We start from the raw sequence: 24,824 nt of genomic DNA on the forward strand, positions 1-24,824 counted from the left end.
TTTTGGGGAGACGCATGAGCCTTGTGGCAGTGGGGCGCGTCGAGGCTTCTCCAGTAAACACTCTGGAGGATCTGTCAGCAAGGAATGATGTGACCCATTTAGCTGCATCAGGTGAGAAGTGCGCTGCGGACGTGAGCTGGTCACATAGTGTGTTGTGGTTGACAAGGTCAAATGCAGCAGAGAGGTCCAAGAGCATGAGTAGGGAGATGTTGCCTTGGTCGTTGGCATCATCAAGTTGATTTTTGAGGTCTAGTAATGCCGTTTCGGTTTGATGTTTGGGTCGGAATCCGGTCTGTCAGGAGCCCAGGATGTGGTGGGATTCCAGGAAGTCCTGGATTTGCAAATAGGCAACCCTGTTAATGATCTTTCGCAAGAAGGGGACAGTGGTGATGGAGCAGTAGTTGGTAGGGATGGTTGGGTCAAGGGAGGTTTTTTTGAGGAGGGGGGGATACCCAAGATTCTTTGAGGGCCACAGGGATAGCGCAGCAGGCAAAGGATGAGTTGATGGTGGTGGAGATAAGGGGTAGGAGAGGTTCCACACAGTCCTTCACGATGGAGGCTGGGCAGGAACCCCCTTTGCATCAGGTAGATTTGAGACCTTTGATGATCTTTCCGAGGATGTGGTCATTGATGGGTTGGAATTTGAATGGAGGGAACTCCCGGGGTTCTGTAGGTGGTGAGGCAGAGGGGGGCGTGGTGTTGATCTTCTTGGTTGCAATCTTTTGCTGTAGGAGGGTTATTTTGTTGGTGAGGGTGTCTTGGACGACATTGCACCATGCGTGGTCTTTGTGGATGGTGGTAGGGGGAATGGAGGGGATTTCCAGCTCCTGGAGGATGGCAGAGAGTTCACATGAACTGGAGGATGATTTGGAGATTCTTTCGTTTTATGAGGATGCCTTAGCCTTGTGAATTGATTGTCTGTAGAGGCGGGAGATGTTTCCAAAGAGAGATTTGTTAGTTGGGCTAGGATTCTTGCGCCAGGTGGTTTCTGCGGCTCTTTTCTTGTTTTGCATGACTTTGAGTTCTGGTGTGAGTCAGGGTTTGAGGTGTTGGGTTTTCTTTTGCTTGCTGTTTTTGAGGGGCTGGGGGGGGCGAGGAGGTTGAGGGTGTTTGTGAGCAGGTTGTTGTAGTGTTGCACCAGGAAGGTATTGCGGGCTAGGATGGTTCAGGTTAATGGGTGTTGGAGGGGGCAGTATGGTTGTGGTGGGCAGGGATGGGGATGGAGAAGAATATGGTGTTGTGGTCAGACCATGGGCAGGGGCAGTTGGCTAGGATGGCGGCATTGATTTACTGGTCCAGGATCCAGTGTAGTGTGCAGCCTTTAGCATGGGTGGGTGCAGAGATAAGTTGGGTGCAGCCAAGAGCTGTCATGGAGCTTGCTAGTGTGGTGGCGTCTGTGTTTAGAGAGTAATTGCAGCCAAGGTTGAGGTCACCAAGGAGGAGGAGCTGGGTGGTCGGTTTTAGGTTGCTGAGGGCTAACTGAGAGAGGTCTGCATCGAAGTTGGCGAGCAGGCTCGGGGGCCGGTAGATGAGATGGAAGGTGGCGGAAGCATTGGCAGAGCATTTGATTTTGGGTGAGGTGCTTTCGCAGTTGGGGAGAGAGGTGGTCTTCAGGGGATGCAGAGTGATGGTGTCTTTATAAATGAAGGCAACACTGCCTCCTAATTTCTGTGTTTTGTCACAGTAAAGTATGGTGTAGCCGCTGGGGATAGCTAGGGAGAGCGCTGGACCAGAGGAGAGTGTGAGCCAGGTTTCTGTGAGAGCGAGGATGTCCAGGTTGTTGTTAGTTATCAGGTCATGAATGTCATGTGCATGTGCCACCAGAGATCTAATGTTAAGTAGGGCGCAGTGCAGTGGGGGAGCTCCGGTGAGAGGGGGGACGTTGGGCTGGGTGTGGTTGGCTGATGAGGTGTTGCTGGCTCTGGAGAGTGGTGTAACAGGGTGACATTTGGACTGGTGTGGGTGCTGTATTTCAGGTGGAGGTTATGCTCTGATATGACCGCTGGGTGTCAAAGTTGTGAGAGTGAAAGTATGGGGCCTTGGGGTAGGTCGGTGGTGGAGTTTCCACCTACTGTGTGGGGCGGGGACCACATGTTTCTGGTGAGCCATGGTTGACTGCTGGGCTTGGCAGTAATGGGAGCGGTGCGGTCAGGTGTGGTAGGAGGTGTTTCGGATTTCCTTAGTGAGATGTCAGTGGGGTAGGCGGGGGCAGGCATGGCGTGGCATTGAGTGTGTAGTGACTTGGTAGGAGTCATGTTCGAATCCCAGCCCGCGTTAGAGGCTGGTCTCTGGCATTAAGCGCGATATAAAAGCTCAATTTATTTTTTATATTGGCTGCGAGGCCCTAGGGCCCAAGTAGTTGTCTCTGCCGAGAGAAGACAGAGGGTATAGGCGTGCCCTTTCTGCAGAGATTGTAGCAGTGATGGCAGTCATGGCTTTAGAACACCTGCCTTGTTCATGTAGGACATGATGTTCAGACTGGTGAGAGAACATGTTCTATAAGGAATGAAGGAGGTTATTCAAGGAACAGAACAGAGGCGCTGACAGGCAAGACGTCTGCACTCCTAAACTCTTTGTGAAGGATGTTCTTTAGGGTAATGGTGTAGACACTGTCATCCAAAATAGCTCCTGCAGACCCAGACTCTCACTGCTGGAGGTTCTTTAAGGAAAAGGGTAGAAGCACTGATATCAGTGACAGCTCATCGAGTCCTACACTCTCCCTGCAGGAAGGTTTTAAAGAAAAGCGTAGAAGACTCTGAAAGCCAGGACACCTCTTGCACTCTGAGCCTGTCATTGAACTTGGCTTGGAGGAAAGGGGTCAAGACTTTAAAGACTACACCAACATTTAAGAAATCTTCTCCTCTCTCTGTAGTGCAAAAGCCACCCGAAGCTTGGCCTAATCGAAAGACCCGTCTTACCATTGTCTCCGCGCCCCCAAGCAAACACTTCTCGTTCATTGGTGACTGCCAGAACATGTGACGCTCCACAGGATACTTGGACTATCTCATATCCCAGCAAGGCCTCTACAATCTTAGGCTGGAAGAAAAAAAATACAATCATTCTAACCATTCCTTAATATTGGCATTTATAGAACTAATAGAATGAATTTGTACCATGAAAGAATCTCATGCTTTCCTACATAGGGGATACCAAAAGATGTTTGTGACGAGATCAAAATAATGGCCACGTCTAGCCATAACACATGTTTTCCTGTGTATCTGGCATTGGAAGGTCCAGTGTTTTTCCTTTTGGCCAACATGATACTGGCCTCCCGGAGCCCACATGCTGCCACTTGCAATGGGAGTCTCCTGGCTTACATTTATTATGACTTATGAGTAAGGCCCCTTGATTTCCGTTTTTACTGGTTTGTACACATAAATACAGACGGAATTCACAGTGTTTCGCTTCAGTATTTGTTTTATAAAAGTTTGAAACAAACGGAAATTGAGGTCTCTTGGTTCAGTCTTTAAGTTGCCAATCATGCATTGCAGGAGAATGAGTGCACAAAGTAACACAATAGGGTGGAATTAATTTCCTTTTTAAATTGTTTAAATGGCTGCAGATATGTAGGCCTTTGTATTGTTGTGCAAGAAAACCAGCTCTACAAACTGCCATTACTTCAGGAATCCAAGTGCTATTGTGTGTTTCTTCAAGCAAATAAATGTGCAAAAATACTAGTCAACTTATTTTTGTACATATCAAAAAACAATTGTGGGGGGCGTGGCCAAGACGGCAGACAGAGTTGATGTGTGCGATGCCCGCATCTCTTTGGCATATAACAACACAGCCAAACTTTTCAAAGTCTGTAAGGAACTGGCCAACCCTACTGCAGCGTCATCCTCTAGTGCACCCACCGAGGCTCTTTGCTTGCCCATGGCTGCGCACTTCACCATCAAAACACAGGACATCCTGACCTCTCTCACCTACGCACCCACTCATGCACCAACATCTCTTGGGCCCTCCTGGACCACTGCCTCCGTCACACCTGAGGAGATCTCTAGACAAGTCCAGTCTAAAAGACTCTTCCAAACAGGGCCCCCCCTGCCCTTCGAAAACCATCAAGGACAACATTGACACTCTCGCTCCAGCCTTGGCACACCTCTGTAACCTCTCCTTCACCACCGAAGTTTTCCCCACTTCTCTCAAGCACTCTCTTGTGCACCCTCTGGTCAAAAAACCATCCGCCGACCCTTACATTCCGGCAAACTATCACCCGATCTCTATCACTTCCTTCCTTGGAAAACCCCTAGAGGAGTTAGCTATCTGTGAGCTTACCCTCCACACTGAATCTGTTAGCTGTCTCCATGACCATCAGTCTGGCTCGCAGGATCTCTGCCTTCATCTCCAACTTTCAGTGTTATGCAGATGACACACAGCTCTCTTTCAGGCTACCCTCAGTCACCTCCTCCACGCTCATTCCTGACTGTCTGTCTGCAATTCAGTCCTGGTGTGCTGTGAACAATCTCTGCCCAGTGCCAGCAAGACAGAGATCGTCCTCATTGGGACCCCTGCTCCCACTTTCCCACTTTCACTCTGGCTGGCCTCCCTTGGCCCTGCGCCCTAACCCACTAATGAGGCAAAAATGAGTCAACTTTGACTCCACTCTCTCCTTCTCCTCTCACATCTTGGATATGTCTAAAAAGTCGACCACCACCTACTCCTCAGAGGTATCCTACCTTTTCTCACTTTCCCCCAGAGGCTCACGATCTCCAGAGCCCTGGTTCTTTCTAGACTGGACTACTGCAACAGTCTCTTTCTCAATCTTCCTACTTCTACTCTCCGACCTCTACTCATCCTGAACAGACCCGCAAGACTTATCCTTAGCCTCAAGCCCTGGGACCGCATCTCTCCGGTGCCGAAATCCCTCACTGGCTCCATGTGGCTGCAAGGATCAAGTTCAAGACCCTCTGCATAGTCCACAAGGCTTTCTGGGGCCGGGCTCCGCACTATCAACAACTCTCTCTCTCTCCCTAAATACTATTCTTCTACAGCTGTCCGCTCGTCCTCTTCCAACTCTCTGCAGGTCAGCCGATTTTCAAAACAGTGATTCGGGGGTAGATCTTTATCCTCTGCAGGTGCTTCCCTCTGGAACAACCTCCCAGCCTCTCTCCGTCTTGAGCTGATCTCCTTAAGTTCTGGAAACTCCTGAAGACCATCCTCTTCTTGTTTCTCTCTTCCCCTCCCTTGTTAATCCACTCCCTATTCCTGCCTACTTCCCTTCTCCCTCTCTCCCTAACTCCGCTCTGTTTGCTGACTGGTCGCCTGGTGCACCTCCAGAGCCACACAGGTCTCAGGCTCCCCCGCCACTCCTCGCACTAGCCCCCAGGCCTCCGCACTCTGCTCACCCCTATGACACTTCTGGGATTCATTCCATGAGAAGGTTAATCTCTCTGCACTTAACACAGGGCCCTGCTGGACTGGGCGCACTTGTTCCTTTCCCCCTCCCTTTCACTTCCCGTCTGCGCACTTACATTACCTAGAATGCACTAGGCCTAGTTCGCCAGGCCTAGTACGGAAGTTTTTGTTTCTGTATGTTCTTCTCCTACTCCACCCACCCTTATCACCTCACTCTCTGTCATGCACTTGAACTATCTAACCGGTCAAGTGGCACAGCGAGTAGAGCGCTCGCTTTGACATCAGTGCAGAGCCTGCAAATGCAGGTTCGAATCCCGGCAGCGCCAAACTCAGCGTTTCATCCTTCCGAGGTCGATAAATGAGCACCACACACCCTGGGTAATAATAAGCAGCGCTCAGATACCTGAGGGTTCGTAGCGCTATATAAATGCCAAATTATTTATTATTATTATTATTATTATTATCTGCAACGTCGTTGACCTAGTACGGTAGTTTAAGGATTATGTGTTCTTCTCCCTCTCCTACCCCTTCCTCGCCTCCCTTCTGGTCATGCACTTGCGCTAGTAGTAATGGCGTCAGGCCTAGTTTGCTAGTCATTTTTTACTAGATCATTCGGAAACGTCAAGGCCTAAGAATGACTCTGTATTCCCTTGTTCCTTTCCCGCTTTGAAGCACTTCACTTGTGTAGAAGCACTTTACAAATAAACAATTGCAAGCTCCGTCTCTGCTGTGAGATTTACTGGTAAGATCCTGCACCTTAGGGAAAGCGAGAGAGCCCTGATGTGAGGGGAAGCGTGTGGGACGCAACTGAGCTGGAGAACAATTGAGGCGCAACCCGGAAAGCTGGGACGAAGGAGATGAGCAGCAGGCAGCAAAAGCCACAGTGCAAGGCCTGTGGTGAAAATGGTGGGCAGCACTAAGTAGGCAGAGTGGGCGTGGGAGCTGGAATACAGCGAGGGGACTCCCTTGTATGCGCAGTAGAGCGGCCTGGAGTCGGGGACAGTAGCACTGAGTCCGCAGTAAGGAGAGGCCTGAAGAGGGACAGCTGCATGGTCGGTGAGGGACCTGTGGGTGTGGAGGCATCAGCTGCTGACTGGTGGCAACCTGGTCTGCAGATTCAAAAGGCTTAGTCCATTGGTACAATCCAGCTGGTGAGGAAAAGCCCAGTGGGCGGTGAGAGGAGAAGAACCCTGGCGAGAGTAAAGCCCCAGGGAAGTGAAGGAGGCAATACAGCTGAGACAGCAAGGCCGCTCGACACAGTGAGAGGGGGACACATACTAGAGGAGGGAAACAGCCATTGTGGTCTGGAGTGCGGCAAGATAGAGACTCTCAAGGCCGTTCCATGAGGCGTAGTGATTATCAGACAGGAGCATCAGCTGGGGTGTGGCAAAGAGGGCCCATGGGCACAGCGCACTGAATAGGCACCGGAAGTAGGAGGAGGCAGAAAAAGGCACAACTCTGCCCACGGAGGAGAGACCAAGTGTGGTGGGCAGTCTACAGCTGGCGGGAGCCCCTTGGGGCCACAGCAGACCAGGGTTGCAGGGGACACAAGGAGCGAGGAGGATTAGCAGAGCAACCCCCCCCTTGAATTGGTAAAACCAGCTGATGGAGTGGCTCAGGAGGATGTAGATGGGACCAACAAACAAAGGGACCACATCTGGAGCTCGAGTACAGGAGCGACGCCAGTGGGGGCACACCCAGACGAGGCTCCACTTTGGGAAACAGATGGTGCATAGCGACGAATAAATGGCATTCACCAAGGAAGATCTTCTTGCGGCCCTGGCCAAGTTTAAAGGGGAGCTAAAGGAGACAGTCAAAGCAGAAGGAGCCAGTATCAGGGAGGAACTCTTGCAGGCGATCACAGCGAATTGCAGAGATATCGATTTACTAGGGGGAACGAGTGATAGAAGTGGATGGTCACATCACAGGATTGACGGGAAAGGTACCTGAACCGGCACAGCAGGCAGAAGGTGCAGCTGAAAGGATAAGGGTCTTGGAGGAGAAGTGCAAGGATCTGGATAACAGGTCGCGAATGGACAATATCCTGATCAAAGACCTTAAGGTGGGGGTGGAAGACTCCGACCTGGAAGGCTGCATCCGGGACATGTTTGCAAACCTTGCAGAGGGGGAACACTGCCGGAACATGGAGACTGAAGGAGTGCATAGAGTGGGTGTTCAAAGAGCGGACCCAGGGGCAAGGCCACGGGATGTTCTAGTGAAAATGCACAACTTCAAGGACAAAGCACGGCCTATGAGTGCGGCCAGAGGGAAGGGGAAAATTTAGCTGAGGGGATGCGAAATTCAACTGTATGATGATTTATCTCAGTCCACACTGGCCAAGAGAAGGATGTTTAAACCACTCACGGAGGAACTAAAAAAGAGGAGGATGAGGTACTGATGGCTCTTCCCGACAAGGCTTCAGTTTCGCATGGGGAATGAGGAAAAAACAGTCTCTGAGGTGGAGGATAGCCTGAGAGCACTGGGAGTGTGCCCACAAGACTCAATGGAGGACAGTGAGGAGAGGCAGCAAGGGGAAGCATCGGGAGCAGAGCAAAGCAGCTCTGGGTGGTGGAGCTCAAAAAAGGGGAAGAAGGCATGAAGTGGTCAGATGGATCCAGGGGGGGTCTGTATCGAGGGTGCCTGCAAGTCTACCAATAGCAACAGATGGGGAAGAGACAAAGATGGGCGGGTGTTACTGAGCATTGCACGATGTTCATAAATGGGCGTTACATCAAGAACCTGGACAAAGGATCCAGGTATAGTTATGAGTTGGTGGTAAGATACTAATCTAGGGGGCAGCCAGGTACAGTAGGGGAAGCAGGGCTTGGTCAGGGAGGGGAATGTGTCCGGTGATAAAGGAGCACTTGTAAGTAAGGACAGATGTTTAGCATACACATTAAGGAACCATAACCCATCAACCCCCGATCCATCTTCTCCTTCGTATTAAATTGAAACGCTTGCCCCAGACTCTGTTCATCACTAGGAGCGACCGGTAAAGATGTGTCCAATATAAACCTTCTGTATAGTTAGTTACCCCCTATTACAATAACATTACCCTGGTCAACCATCAGATCATTTAGGTATATATATATATATATATATATATATATATAATATATGATGCCTTTTCAAAAACCAGATGAAAACAAAAAGAATGCTACATCCTAAAGAGGAGTTATTTGCAATGAGTGGGTTCTCCTGGCCACCCGTCAACCACAGTAACATATACGATTCATTAATCATTGATCTCAACTGACATTTAGTTAAAGGTCTTTAAAGCCATGTGGGATGAAGAAACTGTAATGAGCATCCATCTGTTCATTAAATTGAAGCGTATCCCAATGTGGGGGATAAAACTAGAATTAGAATGAGACTGAAATCAATCAAACCTGAATAAAATTATGTAGCTGATGCTCTTAAAAAGTAAGAAAGGTTTGAGCATTAAGCACTGTGTTTTAGTTTGGCCAATGCACAATGTATTCATGAACACAGTGTTACATCACCAATCAAGCACATCCCGCATGTCTAGATTTAACAATACTGTATGCAAATCCAAACCAGCATTCCACATTTGAGTAAAAACAGAAACATTCAACCAATGCTCTATATTATATATTGCACTATGATAACACGCAGAGAGACATCAATGCATACATTATTAGGCAACTCGGCTGCACTGGGCCGGCGGCAGTACCACCATAGGTGATGCCAATCCTATTGGGTGCTTTAAGCATATAATATTCATATTAGTTATCTACCCAGTGTGAGAGCAGATCTATTGAGATGTGATAATATTGGAGGGGCGATGGTTGAACTATTGGCGACAATGCAGGCTGAGGAATATGATGATTAACATGATGTTCAATTTCGATTGATGTGTTTCTAATGAGAGTCGCAAGGTGGGATTGGGAAGGAGTTTAAATTTGTCTGGGTTCTTGCGGGTTCTGACCAATTGCATGCTTGGTAAGATATATGGTGGACAATTGGGAAATTGATTTGGGTTCAATGGGTTATGTTAGGATTGAATATTTGTCGGTTTCTGTTATGTTTTAGTTGTTTGCAGTGGATTTGATTTATTAAACTGTGTGTGCTTAACAGGCTTATTATACGAGTGGGGCAAGGGGGCGAAGTTGAGGGGAGGTTTTTTGGTTTCATATTCAGGATACTTTGAGTTCAAGTTATTTAGGAGAGGAACCTAGGTCGTGGGTCCTCTTGGTATGTTCGTTCAACTCAGGCTATACAGCTGTTGCTGTTGTTCTGTCTTTACTTCAGAGGGGGGGTAGGGCTTATCTGTACATATTTCGTTTCAAGTCTAGTAGCTTATTCTAAATGGGTGGAATATGATGTGTGTGTGTGTTGAAGTGGAATTATCTCGGCATGGAGGATTTGAATATAGTAACTTGGAATGTGAATGGTTTAACACTTTAACTGCCATGGGTATTCCCCCCCAGTGCCAGGGCCTTTTTTTTGTAATTTCGGTATGTGGCCGTTCAATGGCTTGTAACTTTTTGTTACATGGGCTATCTCGGCCATATTTGGCTCCTTTTTTCCCCACATGTAGGCAGTCGTAATGCCACCCAGGAATCCTAGGTTGATGTAGGGGGGTGAGAGAAAATAAGCAAAAAGGGCGAAATTTTGGGTTTTTTCAAAAAATGCCAATAAAATGATGTAGAAAGAAACCTATGTTTTTTTTCCTTGTAAGAGCTAGGAACTAATGATTTGCTGTGCTGAGTTCCCCAATTTCGTGGCTTTCAAGAACAGGTTGAATGGAAACGAAAAAAAATATTTTGATGTGGTTATCAACCGTTTTGTGAGAGGTAGGCGATTTTGGCCATTTTTGCCAATTGGACATGCATGGACGGAATGGGAGAAAAGGGTAGGAAAGCCGAATTGGCGGACAGAAAGGCATATATTTCTGAAAAGTAGACAAAATTCCAAGTTTAGGAAGGGGTGATTTTTTGCATAGGTCAGGCAACAACTAGGTAGGGGAAACTGCCATAGATTGGGGGAAAAGCAGGAAAATGACCGAAAAAAAGGTATGTGTTGGACATGGTTGGGTTGGTACGGCAATGGATTCTATGAATTTTGAGAAAAGCAATGCTTTGCTACATTCCCCTGACTCTTGCAGTTAGGAAAGCACACATTTTTTGTAGTGTTTTACAAAACAAGCAATACCACAAGCCAAACACTGAGCCATGGTACACAGGAGTTTTACGCTCACGGCCTGAACAGACGCACTTAGCATGTGTAAATCGGGAAAACCAATGTGGTGAGGAACGGCAAGCATACATTTTTTGAAAGAGTACAGGCAGACCTTTTCAAGGGTAGGTGACTTGTGCAGGTTACAAAAGTGTATGGTGCCTAAAGCAGCGACTAAATGTAGGGCACATTTGGGAAATGAAAGGGTTGTGTGACAAAGGGCACCAGCAAATGGGTCAAAAAGTTATGAAAACCACACAAACACAACACATGGCCTACGTCCCGCGTTCCCACAGGTGTTCCAATGAAAACGGTACCTCACATGTGTGGGTGCACCTACCTGGCCACCAAGGGGAAAGCCTAAAACACAAGTAACCCCAAGCCTGTTTTCAGACCGGAATTTCAGACGATCTGCCGACCGGCACAACATACAGATATGGGCCTTGGGTGTCCAAACCACCAAGGAAAACAGGGAACCCCATGCATTTCCGAAAAGAGGACACCCGTGTGAATCCGCAGAGGTATGATTTGCGCACATCGCCCCAGAATTTATTACCCAGACACCCCTGCAAAGTCCGAAATGTCAGGAAAAAAACGCATTTTCCGCACATTTCGCTCGGCTCACCCATCGAAACACGCCCCCAACAACACATGGCCTACCGTCCCGCGTTCCCACAGGTTTCCCGTTGAAAACGGTACCTCACATGTGTGGGTGCACCTACCTGGCCGCCAAGGGGAAAGCCTAAAACACAAGTAACCCCAAGTATGTTTTCAGACCGGAATTTCAGACTCTCTGCCGAACGGCACAACATACAGATATGGGCCTCGGGTGTCCAAGCCACCAAGGAAAACAGGGAACCCCATGCATTTCCGAAAAGAGGACACCCGTGGGAATCCGCAGAGGTATGATTTGTGCACATCGCCCCAGAATATATTACCCAGACACCCCGCAAAGTCCGAAATGTCGGGAAAAAAACGCATTTTCCACACATTTCACTCGGCTCACCCATCAAAACACTCCCCAACAACACATGGCCTACCGTCCCGCGTTCCCACAGGTGTCCCGATGAAAACGGTACCTCATATGTGTGGGTGCACCTACCTGGCCGCCCAGGGGAAAGCCTAAAACACAAGTAACCCCAAGTCTGTTTTCAGACCGGAATTTCAGACGCTCTGCCGACCGGCACAACATACAGATATGGGCCGCGGGTGTCCAAGCCACCAAGGAAAACAGGGAACCCCATGCATTTCCAAAAAGAGGACACCCGTGGGAATCCGCAGAGGTATGATTTGTGCACATCGCCCCAGAATATATTACCCAGACACCCCCGCAAAGTCCGAAATGTCAGGAAAAAAACACATTTTCCGCACAATTCACTCGGCTCACCCATCGAAACACGCCCCAACAACACATGACCTACCGTCCCGCGTTCCCACAGGTGTCCCGATGAAAACGGTACCTCACATGTGTGGGTGCACCTACCTGGCCGCCAAGGGAAAAGCCTAAAACACAAGTAACCCCAAGTCTGTTTTCAGACCGGAATTTCAGACTCTTTGCCGACCCGCACACCATACAGAAATGGGCCTCGGGTGTCCAAGCCACCAAGGAAAACAGGGAACCCCATGCATTTCCGAAAAGAGGACACCCGTGGTAATCCGCAGAGGTATGATTTGCGCAAATCGCCCCAGAATTTATTACCCAGACACCCCTGTAAAGTCCGAAATGTGGGAAAATAAATGCATTTTCAGCACATTTCACTCGGCTCACCCACCGAAACACACCGCCAACAACACGTGGCCTACCTTCCCGTGTCCCCACACGTGTCCCGATGAAAACGGTACCTCACATGTGTGGGTGCACCTGCCGGGGGTGGAAAAGGAAAAGGGTAACCCACTGGTAACCCCAAGCCTTCCACCACTGCCCATTTTGTTCATGTGGGCAACCTACAGATTTGGGCCTAGGGTGTCGAAGCCAGCAAGGAAAACAGGGAACCCCATGCATTTTCCAAAAGAGGACACCCGTGGGAATCCAGAGAGGTCTGCCTTGCACAAATACCCCCAGTTTTTATTAGCCACAATCCCCGATAAAGTGTGATATTTGGTGGGGAAAAAACACAATGTTCAATTTGTCTGGGGTTCTGGGTAATAAATTCTGGGCTGCTTCGCCCAAGTCAGACCTCTGCTCATTCCACGGGTATCTTCTTTTGGGAAATGCATGGGGTTCCCTGTTTTCCTTGCTGGCTTCGACACCCTAGGCCCAAATTTGTAGGTTGCCCACATGAACAAATTGTGCTGTGGCAAAAGGCTTGGGGTTACCAGTGGGTTACCCTTTTCCTTTTGCGCCCCCGGTAGGTGCACCCACACATGTGATGTACGTTTTTCGTCGGGACAGGAAAGCTTTCCACCATTTTCCATTTTTTTCTTTGTTTACAAAACTTGCCATGGTGCAGAGGGGCACATTTGTGTGCCAATCTGGCCCCAGGGTGCCCAAACCTTACTGCCCCACACACTGGGAGGCCTGTCCCACCATTTTTAGGGGCCCTCTCCCCCCTCACCCCACGTGGGTGGCAGGGGCACCTCATGCAGGCCTCCCTGGGCCTCCTACAAACGGCTGCATGAGGTACACCCCCCCTCCATTTGGAAAAAATGCAGCCTATGATTTTGTATTATTTTTTTGTTTACCCAAGTTCGCTTGGCACAGATGGCCAAATTAGTGTGCCAATCTACCCCCAGGGTGCCCAAACCCTTCTGCCCCATCTATTGGGGGGCCTGTCCCACCATTTGTGGTGGCCCTCTTCTCACCCACACCGAAAGGAGGGGGGGGGCACATCATGCAGCCCTTCCTAGGAGGTTCAGGGAGGGCTGCATGAAGTGTCCCCCCCAGCCATTTGGGGTGGGGGGGGAGGGCCACCACAAAAGGTGGGGCAGGACCCCCAATAGATGGGGCAGTAGGGTTTGGGCACCCTGGGGGCAGATTGGCACAGTAATGTGGCCATCTGCGCCAAGCGAACTTGGGTAAACAAAAAAAATAATACAAAATTGTAGGCTGCATTTTAGGGGGGGCTGACAGCCATCCTAAATTGGCAGCGAATGTTGTACTGCAACGGGGGGTTGCACTCATCCCACCCTAACCCAAACGGGGGGCCCCACCTCATGCAACTCTCCCAGGGGGCAGATGAGGGGGGGCACCTCATGCAACCCTCCCTGGGGTCAGATGCCCCTTCCTAGGAGGAGATATCTGCCCCCAGGGAGGGTTACAAGGGGTGCCCCCTTTCTACTTCGGTTGGGGGGTACCTCCTATCCTTTCATTCAGTAAAATATCCATGGTGGCTAGTGGCCCCCCACCCCTACCCTCACCCCTTTTCCCATCATTTCATTTCATTTTTTTTTTTTTACATTCCCTGGGGGCAGATGGTCAGCCATCTGCCCCAGGGTTCACATGCATGTGCCCCCATGCTTTGGGGGCCGGGAGGGGGGGAGAGGGCTGCTTACTTGAAGCAGCCCCCCTCCCCCCCAACTCACAAACAGATCCATGGTGGTCCAGTGGGTTGCTGGTCACGGATCGAGCGCTCTGCGCCGATCCGTGACCAGCAATGCCTCATGTGGATGATGTCCTTGGAAAGGGGAGAATCTCCCCTTTCCAAGGACACCACTTTTTGCCATATCCCTGGTGGTCTAGTGGACCCCAGGGCCCCAAACCCCCTCCCACCTCCCCCCGATTATTATTATTTTTTTTCATTTCACCCCTGGGGGCAGTGATCATCTGCCCCCAGGGGTCTCTGGCGCTGTTTGGGGCCACGGGGGAAGGGGGCCGCTTACCTAGTAAGCAGGCCCCCCTCCCCCCGCGTCACAAACGGATCTGCATTGATCCTGTGACATTGCTGCCCAGGGATTGCGCGCCCTGCGCCCGATCCACGGGCAGCAATGCCACACAATGGGTATCGGTGGAAAGGGGAGGCTCTCCCTTTTCCAACAATACCCGCCTCGATCTCCGGCTTGAAATACAGCAGAGATCGACGCGGAGAAAGAAGGGCTCTTACCTTCTTTCTTTCACTGCAGCAGCCGTTTTCGGCTGCTGCAGTGATTTTACTTTCGGTTTCACGCGGACGTGCTTTACGCACACCGACGTGAAACTGAAGGTAATCCAGCCCCCTGGCAGTGAGGGGGGAACCTCCCCCTCACTTAGCCCGGTGGTTGGATTGCAGTTTTGTGCGATCCCTGCTTTGCAGAGATCGCACAAAACAGAGTGCCTGAAAGGACAAGCTATCTCGTCCTTGGCAACAGCGAGGTAATCCCAAGGGCGAGATAGCTCGTCCTTGGCACTAAAGAGGTTAAATAATGTCATTAAGAAGAAAGAGATCCTGGGCTATTTGGATGATTTGAAAAGTGACCTATGTCTTTTGCAAGAGACACATCTTGTACAAGGAGACCATGGGAAACTGGAAAAAGAGTGGATTGGAAAAGTTTAAGGTTCCTCATATAATTCAGAATCTAGAGGTGTGGCTATTTTAATACGTAGGAATGTTCCAGTGCAGTTTTTGAAGGTGAGATCGGATTAGGAAGGCCGGATAATTGCATTATTAGTTAATATACAAGGAACTAGAGTGATTATTTGTAACATATACACACCCTCAATTGATGATGGTACATGTTTTAGGAAGGCTGCACAAATTATTCAAGATCTAGATTCAAAGGATATTGTACTGAGAGGGGACTTTAATGTGGTGCTTGATCAGGATTTGGATAAGAGTAAGTACAGGGTGCGAGGAAGCAGAGATAACAATTATTTATCTCCGATAGATTTGTTGAGAGAACATAATTTGAAAGACAATTGGAGGTTGGACCATCCGAATGTCAGAGAATATAGTTTCTACTCCGGGGCTCGTGAGGTTTATTCCACAACTGACATGTTGTTGATGGCTGGGCGAATGGCAGTGAACTATAGGACAAGCAGAATTGAAATATTCTTCTATCTGATCATGCGCATGTCTTTATTTGCTTGAAATAGTTTTTGAAGTGCATAGAACTTAGGTCTGGAGAATGACTACTGCTCTTTTGCATGATGAAAAATTGGTAGAGCGACTTACTACTGAAATAGAATTTTTTCATGAAGGAAAATCACAATGGAGGAATACAAGCACAAACTGTATGGGAGGCGTTTAAATGCATCATGAGAAGGATTCTGATTAGTTTGTCGAGTGGACAGAGGAAGAAATATGAGAAAGAATGGAACTGGACTCGAAGATTTGGGAGTTGTCGAGAGAGGTTATGGCGAATCCGAGACAAGATGATAAGGTAAACATTTTGCAGAAACTATGAAAAGATCTTAAAACCCTGATTAAGGATAGGGCGATGGTGCACGATTTCTGCAAGAGATAGATTCCTGAAGTCTCTCAGAATGATTCTCATAAGCTTGAGGAAGACATTTCAATTGAAGAGATTAAAAAAACTATTGGTAAAGTAAATTCAGGAAGGTCAGCGGGACCAGATGGGCTCCCAGTGGAATTTTATAGACTACTTCCTGATTCTGAACTGGAGTTGCTTAAGGATATGTTTGAGGCTTCATTGGCCTCTGGCTTTTTACCTCCTACAACTAGACATGCAACGATCTCAATTTTCTTAAAAAAGGGCAAAGATGAAACTTCCCCATCAAGCTACAGACCCATTTATTTGATCAATACTGACAACAAACTGTTGTCAAAAGTGTTGGCCCTAAGGCTTAAGGATATGTTTGAGGCTTCATTGGCCTCAGGCTTTTTACCTCCTACAACTAGACCTGCAACGATCTCAATTTTCTTAAAAAAGGACAAAGATGAAACTTCCCCATCAAGCTACAGAGCCATTTATTTGATCAATACCGACAACAAACTGTTGTCAAAAGTGTTGGCCCTACGGCTGGAAACATTACTACCGAATTTAATTCATTGGAATCAGTCAGGCTTTGATGAGGGCAGGCGAACATCAAGTAACATTAGGAATCTGATTCAGTCTATATTTGAAGCAAGTGACTCTCATGATGACATTGCAATGCTTTCGTTAGAGGCGGAAAAAGCATTTGATAGGGTGAACTGAGATTATTCATTTATGGTGCTTCGGAAGATGGGGTTTGGAGAGAGGTTTGTATCTTAGATTTAACTATTGTATGCTGATCCTACTGCGGATATTAACACTTTTGGCACGAGGGATAGATCTTTTAAACTAAAAAGGGGGATGAGGCAAGGATGTCCACTTTCGCCTCTGTTATTTGTGATTGCTATGGAGCCCTGAGCGGTAGCTTTGAGATGTGATTGTAGATTGCTGGGGGTGAAGAGCTGGGGTTTAGAAAAAAGGTTGTGGTTGTTTGCTGATGACCTGCTGCTGGTGCTCAGGAAATTGGAGTATTTGGTTCCAGCACTTATGGAGCTTTTGTCTGACTTTCATCAATCGACAGGTTATAGAATAAATTGGTCTAAATCTGAAGTATTACCACTAACGCTGTCCTGTGACAGACAGCTTATGACTTCTTTTGGTTTCAAATGGTGTGCAGATAGAATGAGATATTTGGGAATTTGGCTGACTCCTAATATCATGGACTTTACAAATGAAAATGTGAGGGTTGTCTGTTCTGATTTTAAGGTTGATTTGGAGCGATGGGGGTTGTTGAAACTCTTGTTATGGGGTAAAGTTAATGCTTTAAAGATGACTGCGGCTCCAAAGATCAATTATGTACTGAGCATGCTGCCTCTGATGGTCAGACCCAAGTATTGGAAGGAGTTGGATAGACTGATGCAAGAATGTATTTGGGATCATAAACAGTCCAAGCTGAAGCTATGGAAATTGCAACTTCCACTAGAGAGAGGTGGATTAGGGGTTCCCAACTTTAAGGCTTACCATTCGTCATTCATGTCGCATCTTTTTGTACCATTTCTTAAGGATGATCCGGGTGAGTGGGTGGTGGCCGAGGCTAGCTGTAATGGACCTCTTTTTCCTAGAGCAGTTTTATCGATGGCTTTTAAACCTAGAAGAAACTGATGACTGAATTACTGAATAATAATCTTTCATCAGGTGTGGGAGGTTTGGCCAGCAAAATGTATCGTAAAATAGTTTTAGTATAAAGGAAATGATTGTCTGAAGGATGATTGCAGTCGTCGCATTGGTTGTGAGATCTCGACTGTGCAATGGTCAAATATGTGTCAGAATGTTAGGCTCTGCTCACTGAGTCTTGGTGAAAGATTACGGCAGATCAAAATCCAAAATAGGATTTATTGGACGCCTAAGCGATAGTGGAAAAGAGAGATGACTGATAGTAATAACTGCTGAGCATGTGTCCATGAAGTGGGAACTTTGGAGCATTTGCTATGGGATTGTATGAGGGTGAGAGGGTTTTGGGCTGAGTTTGGTATAGTGTGTGAGGAAGTGCTTGTTGAACGAATTGACTACGACTTCAAAACTTTGGTGCTGGGATGTGATGAACTTCTAGATGATTTGACTACAAGTCAGAAGAAATGGCTATTTTGTGGTGTGATGATTGGGTAAAAATGATCTGAACAAGTTTGAAATCTACATTACCTGTGAAATTGGATGCATGGATTAAGGGGATGCATGAATTGGCGGATATGGAGAAAGTTATTTATAAAAGGGAGCGAAAATTCTCCTTGTTTGAAAATATTTGGGGGAGATTTTTATCGCTATACTACACTTTGAAGCTCAATGTATATATTTGATTTGAAGGGCGGGTGGGAGTAGGGGGCTGGCGTGATATGTTGGATTCTAGGCGTTTCGATATGTGATTAATTTGACTACTAAAATGCAGTAATGGTGATTGTGGGTTATTGGATTATTCTTGTATATATGTATATATGTGTATATTATATATGTTTTGAAATGAATAAATACATATTTTTTTAAAAAGTAAGGACAGATGTATAGGTTAAATTCCTGGAATGTAAGGGGGCTGAACAGCCCGAACAAGAGGGCCTCGGTCCTGCGGGAGAATAAGAAAGAGGGAGCGGGCATCGTCTGACTTTAAGAGACACATCTGATGGGGGCCGGGGGTGTGGGTCGCCTCCATAACAGGGATTATCCACTTCAATACCACGCGGGTGCGGGAAGTAAAAGGGCAGGGGTGGCCATCCTCTTCCACAAGTCACTGAGGATCGAAGGGGCCAAGGTGAAATAAGATCTTGTGTGAAGATTTGTGTTGGTAAAGGGGAGGCTGGGGGACAAATGTATACATGGGTGTCCGTATATGCTCCCAACAAGGGGCAGGAAGGGTTTCTGGAGGGATTTCTGGCGGTATTGGGCAGGTTTGGGGAGGTGAGTTGATAGTGGCAGGAGATTAAAACCTAGCTGCACACCCTATCATGGATAGGTCAAGCAGGATAATGGGGCACACAACGGGACAATGTCCAAAAAGTTAAAAGAGAGAATTGAGGAAGCAGGTCTTAAAGATACATGGCAGACACTCCACCCACAGGATAGGGATTACTCTTTCTATTTGCACATTCACAAAGCATATTCCCAGATAGACTACATTAAGGGAACACAGACTGTAATCCAAGCAGCCGGGAGGGTCCACATAGAGAGCATGATGATCTCAGACCATGCACCGGTCACATTAGAATGGGAGGGAGGGGGTGTGCGGGGTGGACTCAAGGGGTGGCAATTTGAAGAATACCTCCTCAGGGATCAGGAAATAAGGCGACAGGTGGAGGCCAAGAGCCACAGGTTCATGGAGGAGGGTGGGGAAAAGAGAGGAACACCGGGAGAGCGGTGGGATGCATTCAAACTTAAGATTAGGAATCACCTCATAGAACCATTAAAGCGACTATTAGAGGAGAGGAGGGAGGCGGAGCTGGGGCTGGAAAAAGAGATACAGGAACTGGAGGCAGCCCACAAGGAGAGGGGGACAAACAAGGTTGTTAGACAATTGGCCCATGAAAGGGGACAACTCAAGCAGCTGTTCAATAGGTCAGTGGAGAGCACCCTCTTGAGCAGTAGGCAGACGTTTTATGAACATGGAAATACAGTGGGGACGGTATAAGCGAGACAATTAAGGGCCAGAGAACAGAGGGCATTCATAGCCACCTTGGAGGACAAAAGGGGCAAACTGATGGGGACGGAAAGAGACAAACGTAGGATAATTCAGGAATTCTTCGCCAATCTCTACAGAGAGGAGCCATCCGATAGGGAGGGACAGAAAGCATATTTGGCAGGACGGACAGGCCCACTGCTGTCCTCTGAGGAAAGAGAGCAGTTAGAGGAACCCATAACGTGGGAGGAGGTGCAACGGGCGATAGTGTGGCTAAAGCCAAGTCTGGGGGAGGACAGGCTAACAGCAGCGTTCTACACAACACTCAATCAACTGTTATCCAAAGGGCTAGCAGGGGTAGTCAATGATTACTGAGAAAGGGGCAGGATATCCCAATTTCCCTTTAAAAAATTACCCTTCAAACTAAAATGGCCACTGCTGAAAATATTTGTCGAGCAGCGATGTTTAGCGGGATAGGTACATTGTGTGGAGAGAGTGGGGGTAGCTAGAGGGGGAGCAGGGAGTGAGGTGCATGGGGCAGGGGGGAGGGAATCCAGAGATTGTGGGGCATAGAGGCTGAAGAAGAGGGAAGCAAAATGAAAGCACATAATAGCAGACCTGGGGTAGAGGCATAGGGGACCTTGCAGCTTCCACCAGTGTTTGTGTCCTTCTAATGGACCAGAAGCAACTCTCCCGTGTGCCAAATATATATTTAAACGGTGCTCTAAGCATCCATATCGGATGCATGAGAAGTCCTTCCAGAATCCTCTTTGAAAGCCACAAAGCAAATACACAGCTCACAGAATATATGACAGGTTTCCACACTGGATGTACAGTGTCATTCACATGTAAAAGCTCTTTACAAAGGAATGTCAATATGAAATGGTGGTATGCTTTTACACTGTTTATGAATGGAAAGCACACAGCTACAAACTTGTGCATGGACTGCATAGCTATGTCAATCAATTATAATGATGATATTTTGAGTTCCAATCGAGGTGAAACAATCAAGTTTAATTAAGTGCATGGAAAAATGTGGTATTTGGTGCCAAAACACAGAAAAGCAATATTTATTTACAGAAGGTAAGTTATTCTTAGGTATTCACCATAGGATGTGTAAGGGAGGCATGGTATCGCAAGTATGATACTGACACAAAAGGTACAATTTGTAAAACATTTATTAAAGTTTCAATGGGCTTGGAAATAGTCCTACTTTGCCCTACAGCTAGGATGGGAGTAGTCTCGACCGTTAAATGATAAATAAAACAGTCCTAGTTATGTCTGTCAAATCAAAATGGCCTATACTAACAAAAGAATTATGCCTACCCTATACCCTGTACAAAAATGTGAAAAGGAGAATATGTATGCAAGGGAAAGTCAGTGTTAAAATATAAAGAGTAAATGTGGCTGAGTCAGCTCTCCTCTCCACGTAGGACAGTACGGAGTAAGGCAGTCCCTTTAGGCAAGATGGCACACTCTGGCTCAGGCTCTTAACACAACAGGCAGTTCAAAATGTGGCTCGAAGCCCGCCTGGCCTTCCACGTTCAAGTCTCTCTTTCCTGGTTCTAAAACACAGTTTGACAAAAAGTAAAACACTGGTCCCACTCTGTCGGGCTCAGACCTCCTAAAGCGAAAGTTCACGTTGGTCCCACTCTGTCAGGCTCAGACCTCAAAGTAAAAGTTCACCAAACAGTTCACGTTGGCCTCCCTCAGTCGTGCTCGGACCTTTCACAGCAAAACAAAACAAACACTTGCAGGGATTCCCCTCTTAATTCACCTCCTTTAGGGTTTCCCTTCCCTACCTCAGTCGGGCTCGGACAGTTTCCTGATGTCGAAGACTTTTGAATGTGCGTTGCTCTTTTCTACAGACCTCCGCAGGACCACTTCGACTTTGCAGCTTTCAAATCACAATCCTATGTTATTTGCCCCAGTGCTTCCTGGTCTGGGTAGTTCACTATATTATGCACAAAAGTTCAACGTTCACCTTTATTACTCTCCCCTTTTCTCAGGGTTAATTTCAATCATCTCGCTTTTACAGTTCATTCACTTTAGCGCTACAAACTTTTCACCTTTTTTTATTTTTATTTTAAACCAGAACACAGATGACAGCAGTACAGGTAAGTGAAAAACACATCTTAAACCCCATGTCCGCAGGTCAGCAAAGGTCAAGCAAAAGTCCCATATATCAATGTCCCCATCCCACCCCCCTTCACTCCCTGGCCCAGCTTTCCTCCAGGTCTGGCCCGGTGGACATCACCACGCATCGTTCGCCTTCCAAGTGAAGGACCCTCCTGGACTGGAGGGATTTTTTGGTTAGAGCCGGAAAGTTTTAGTCATAGTCTAGGAATGGTGCCCAAATGTTCGTGAAACGATGTAGAAGGCCTGCTTTAGAAGGCCTGCTTTAGCTGCTGTCACTTTTTCCGCAATCAATATGTCCCACATTTATATCCACCAAAGAGTCATAGAAGGGCCCTGAGTGGTCTTCCAAGTGCAGGCAACTGTGATTTTCCTGGCCAATTGGGTCAATAGTTTGGCTTGTTTTCCGGATCTTGGGTAGACTCCAGGGGCCGGGGCTCCTAACAGGATGGGTTCTGGTTCCATGGGAATCTCCCCCTGGGTGATGTCCTTTATAGTAGTGATACATTGTGCCCAGAAAGCTTTTACGATTGGGCATGATCACCACATGTGTAAGTATGATCCCGGTTGTCCACATAGCGGCCAGCAGCAGGGGTCTAGGGCCCGGTCAATGCGGTGTGGCCTAAGAGGGGGGTAGTACCAGCGTAGGAGTGACTTATGGGTTCACTGCCTATTGGTGATGCAAAAGGATGAGGAGTGTGTCCTTGCCCAAATATCCACCCAAGTCTGGTCATCCAAGGGGTGCCCCAGGTCTGTCTCCCATTGCAACATATATGGGGCTTTTGTGGTAACTATGTCTTCCTGCAGAAGTTTATAGAGGGTGGACATTTTCCCGTGTGGCAGTAGATCTTTTAAGGTAAGTTCGAGGGGCTTGGGGGTGCGTGTCGCTGCTTGACGGGTTAGAGGGTGACAACACCAATGCCACAATTGAATGTATGGGAACCTGTCTGCTTCAGTTAGCTGGAAGGTTGTTTTGCATTGTTCGAATGAGTGAGGCCGGTTCCCCTCAAAAAGTTGTCCCAGAGATTCAAGCCCAACCGCAATCTAATTTTTAAAGTTCAGTGGACGGAACCCTGGTGAGAAAGCTGGGTTATGGAATATCGGGGAGGATGGGCTCAGTCCTCTGGGGATGCCCGTATGCCTCAATGCCAGTACTGTTTTGAGAATGTGTTTAGTGGACGACAGCATCTTCTTCCAGTACCAGCGCAGTGGGTGCGGGATGTGTGGGAGAAAACGCAGGGGAAGCGCCAGACGTGATTGCTCCGCCTACCCCCTCCTCGGGCGTTTAGAGGATACGACCCATGGCCGTATGTGTGCCAGCTGTGCTCCTACCGGAAATGTACGCAGGTCTGGGATCCCCAACCCGCCTACTTTGGCGCTGCCCATCATTGCCCTCTGGGGAATCCTGGCCTTCCTACCCTTCCAGATGAACTGGAACATTTTCCTCTGCAGGCATCGAAGAGGGGGCAGAGGTACTGCAGTGGGCAAAGAGGAGCAGGTGTACAAGAACCCCGGAAGGAGGTTTATTTTACAGGCAGCAATACGCCCGATGAGTGAGATTTCTTGTGACAGCCATCGGTCGAGGTCATTCGCAAGTGCCTCATAGAAAGTGTCTTGCCCGTCGTTCGGGGCATACACTGGAACGACTGAGTACAGCTGTCCCAGCATCAGGCATTTGACCACCACATAACGGCCTTTGGGGCATCGTCGGGTCTCCAGAATGCGAAGAGAATCGCCATACCTCCTTTTTTAGTGCCACTGGAAGCCAGGAATTGGAGCAGGAAGTGCCTGTTGCGGAGGCGTGCTGTTGGTAGCAGGTGCGTTTCCTGTAGAAAAGCCACTGCGCTTTCCCCGTAGTGCAGTCGCTACAGAGCGGACTTGCGCTTGGTGGGGGAGTTCAACCTCCTGATGTTAACTGAAACAAACTTCAGTAACAGATGCGGGGGGGGGGCTCCGAGGCGTTCGGGGGTCCTGGGGGAGGTGTCTGGGACGTTCGTGGCTCAGTCATCTCCAGGGGGTTTAGTTACCATGACATCATCTCGTGGCTGGGGTTTTAACATTGACCTCCAACAGGAGGCCAAACGTGAAAAAACTTGGGAAGCCGATTTATTTTGTCCGGCATGTCCCATAGCCAACGGGGCTAAACCAGCCGGTAACAACATTTCTTGTATCCCACTCCAAGGGGGTATTGGTGGCACGCACCTTTGAGTAGGGCATGGGACGTGTGAAGCCCGCAACTGTGTAATCGTAGTTCCTTGTTCCGACTCTGTCTGTTTTCAGCTAGTAAGGCAGATGGTCATTTTATGTTTCGGCCTCTCTGCACCCTCGTCCAGTTTGAGTGCTTCGGTTTGGCAGGGGAGCAATCCGGTTCATGAGTGGTACGATTAGTCAGGGTGTTTCTGCCCCTACAGGAGAGTCGGGGCGCAGGATTGCTGCTGCATCCTCTAGGTGGCTGATCCTACGAAGGGTTCATTTATAGGTGAACTCTAGGGCCGTCGGGAACAGCCATCAGTACCGAACTTGGTGATCTTGGAGAAAAAGCATAAGGGGTCAGAGGGCCCGCCGATTTTGTATCGTCATGAGAGATAAGTCTTGGTAAATGTGGAGAGGGAGCCCTGGAATCTCAGCTCGTCCTGGGATCTTCCTATTGCCGTGATAGCTTCTTTGGTGGTGTAGAAGTGTACCCTTGTTATTACATCAGGAGGGGAGTCTCCTTTCATGCCTCGACGAGGGCACAGTCTGTCGGTGCGATCCAGGGTGGGTTGTGACTTATCTAGGTTTGGGAGCAACGACTGGAAGAAGTCACCCACGTATTCAGCCAGGGCTTTATCCAGGACCAAGGAGGGAATACCCTGAATCCGCAGATTGTTATGTCGGGCCCGGTTTTCGAGGTCTTCTTGTTTGAATTTGCGAATTTCATTTTTATTGAGTAGTGCTTTGATCGAGTGTTGTACTTCAAAGAGAGTTGCAGAATGTTCTTGGGTCAAATCGTCCACCTCTCCCAGCCTTTGTTCTGGGTCCGCGACCCTCTGGTCTGTCTGCTCTAGCTTTGTGGTAAGCTCTGACATGCAGGATCTAAATTCTGCTTTGATATCTGACATGAAAGCCTGGATGTCCTCCTTGG

The 24,824-nt window shown here is 48.1% G+C and overlaps 1 protein-coding gene across 2 annotated transcripts in view; it reads right to left on the bottom strand.

The window, feature by feature from the left end:
* Positions 1–24,824, bottom strand: part of NEK8 (NIMA related kinase 8) — a 271,322-nt gene that overhangs the window by 17,682 nt on the left and 228,816 nt on the right. For both annotated transcript variants that reach the window (XM_069615313.1, XM_069615312.1), the window contains exon 10: positions 2,919–3,036. In XM_069615313.1, coding sequence (XP_069471414.1) covers positions 2,919–3,036 — 118 coding nt within the window. The remainder of the gene's footprint in view (positions 1–2,918; positions 3,037–24,824) is intronic.

The sequence above is a fragment of the Ambystoma mexicanum genome, chromosome 9 (assembly GCF_040938575.1).
Source record: "Ambystoma mexicanum isolate Mex_15411 chromosome 9, UKY_AmexF1_1, whole genome shotgun sequence".
In the NCBI taxonomy this organism is placed as follows: domain Eukaryota; kingdom Metazoa; phylum Chordata; class Amphibia; order Caudata; family Ambystomatidae; genus Ambystoma; species Ambystoma mexicanum.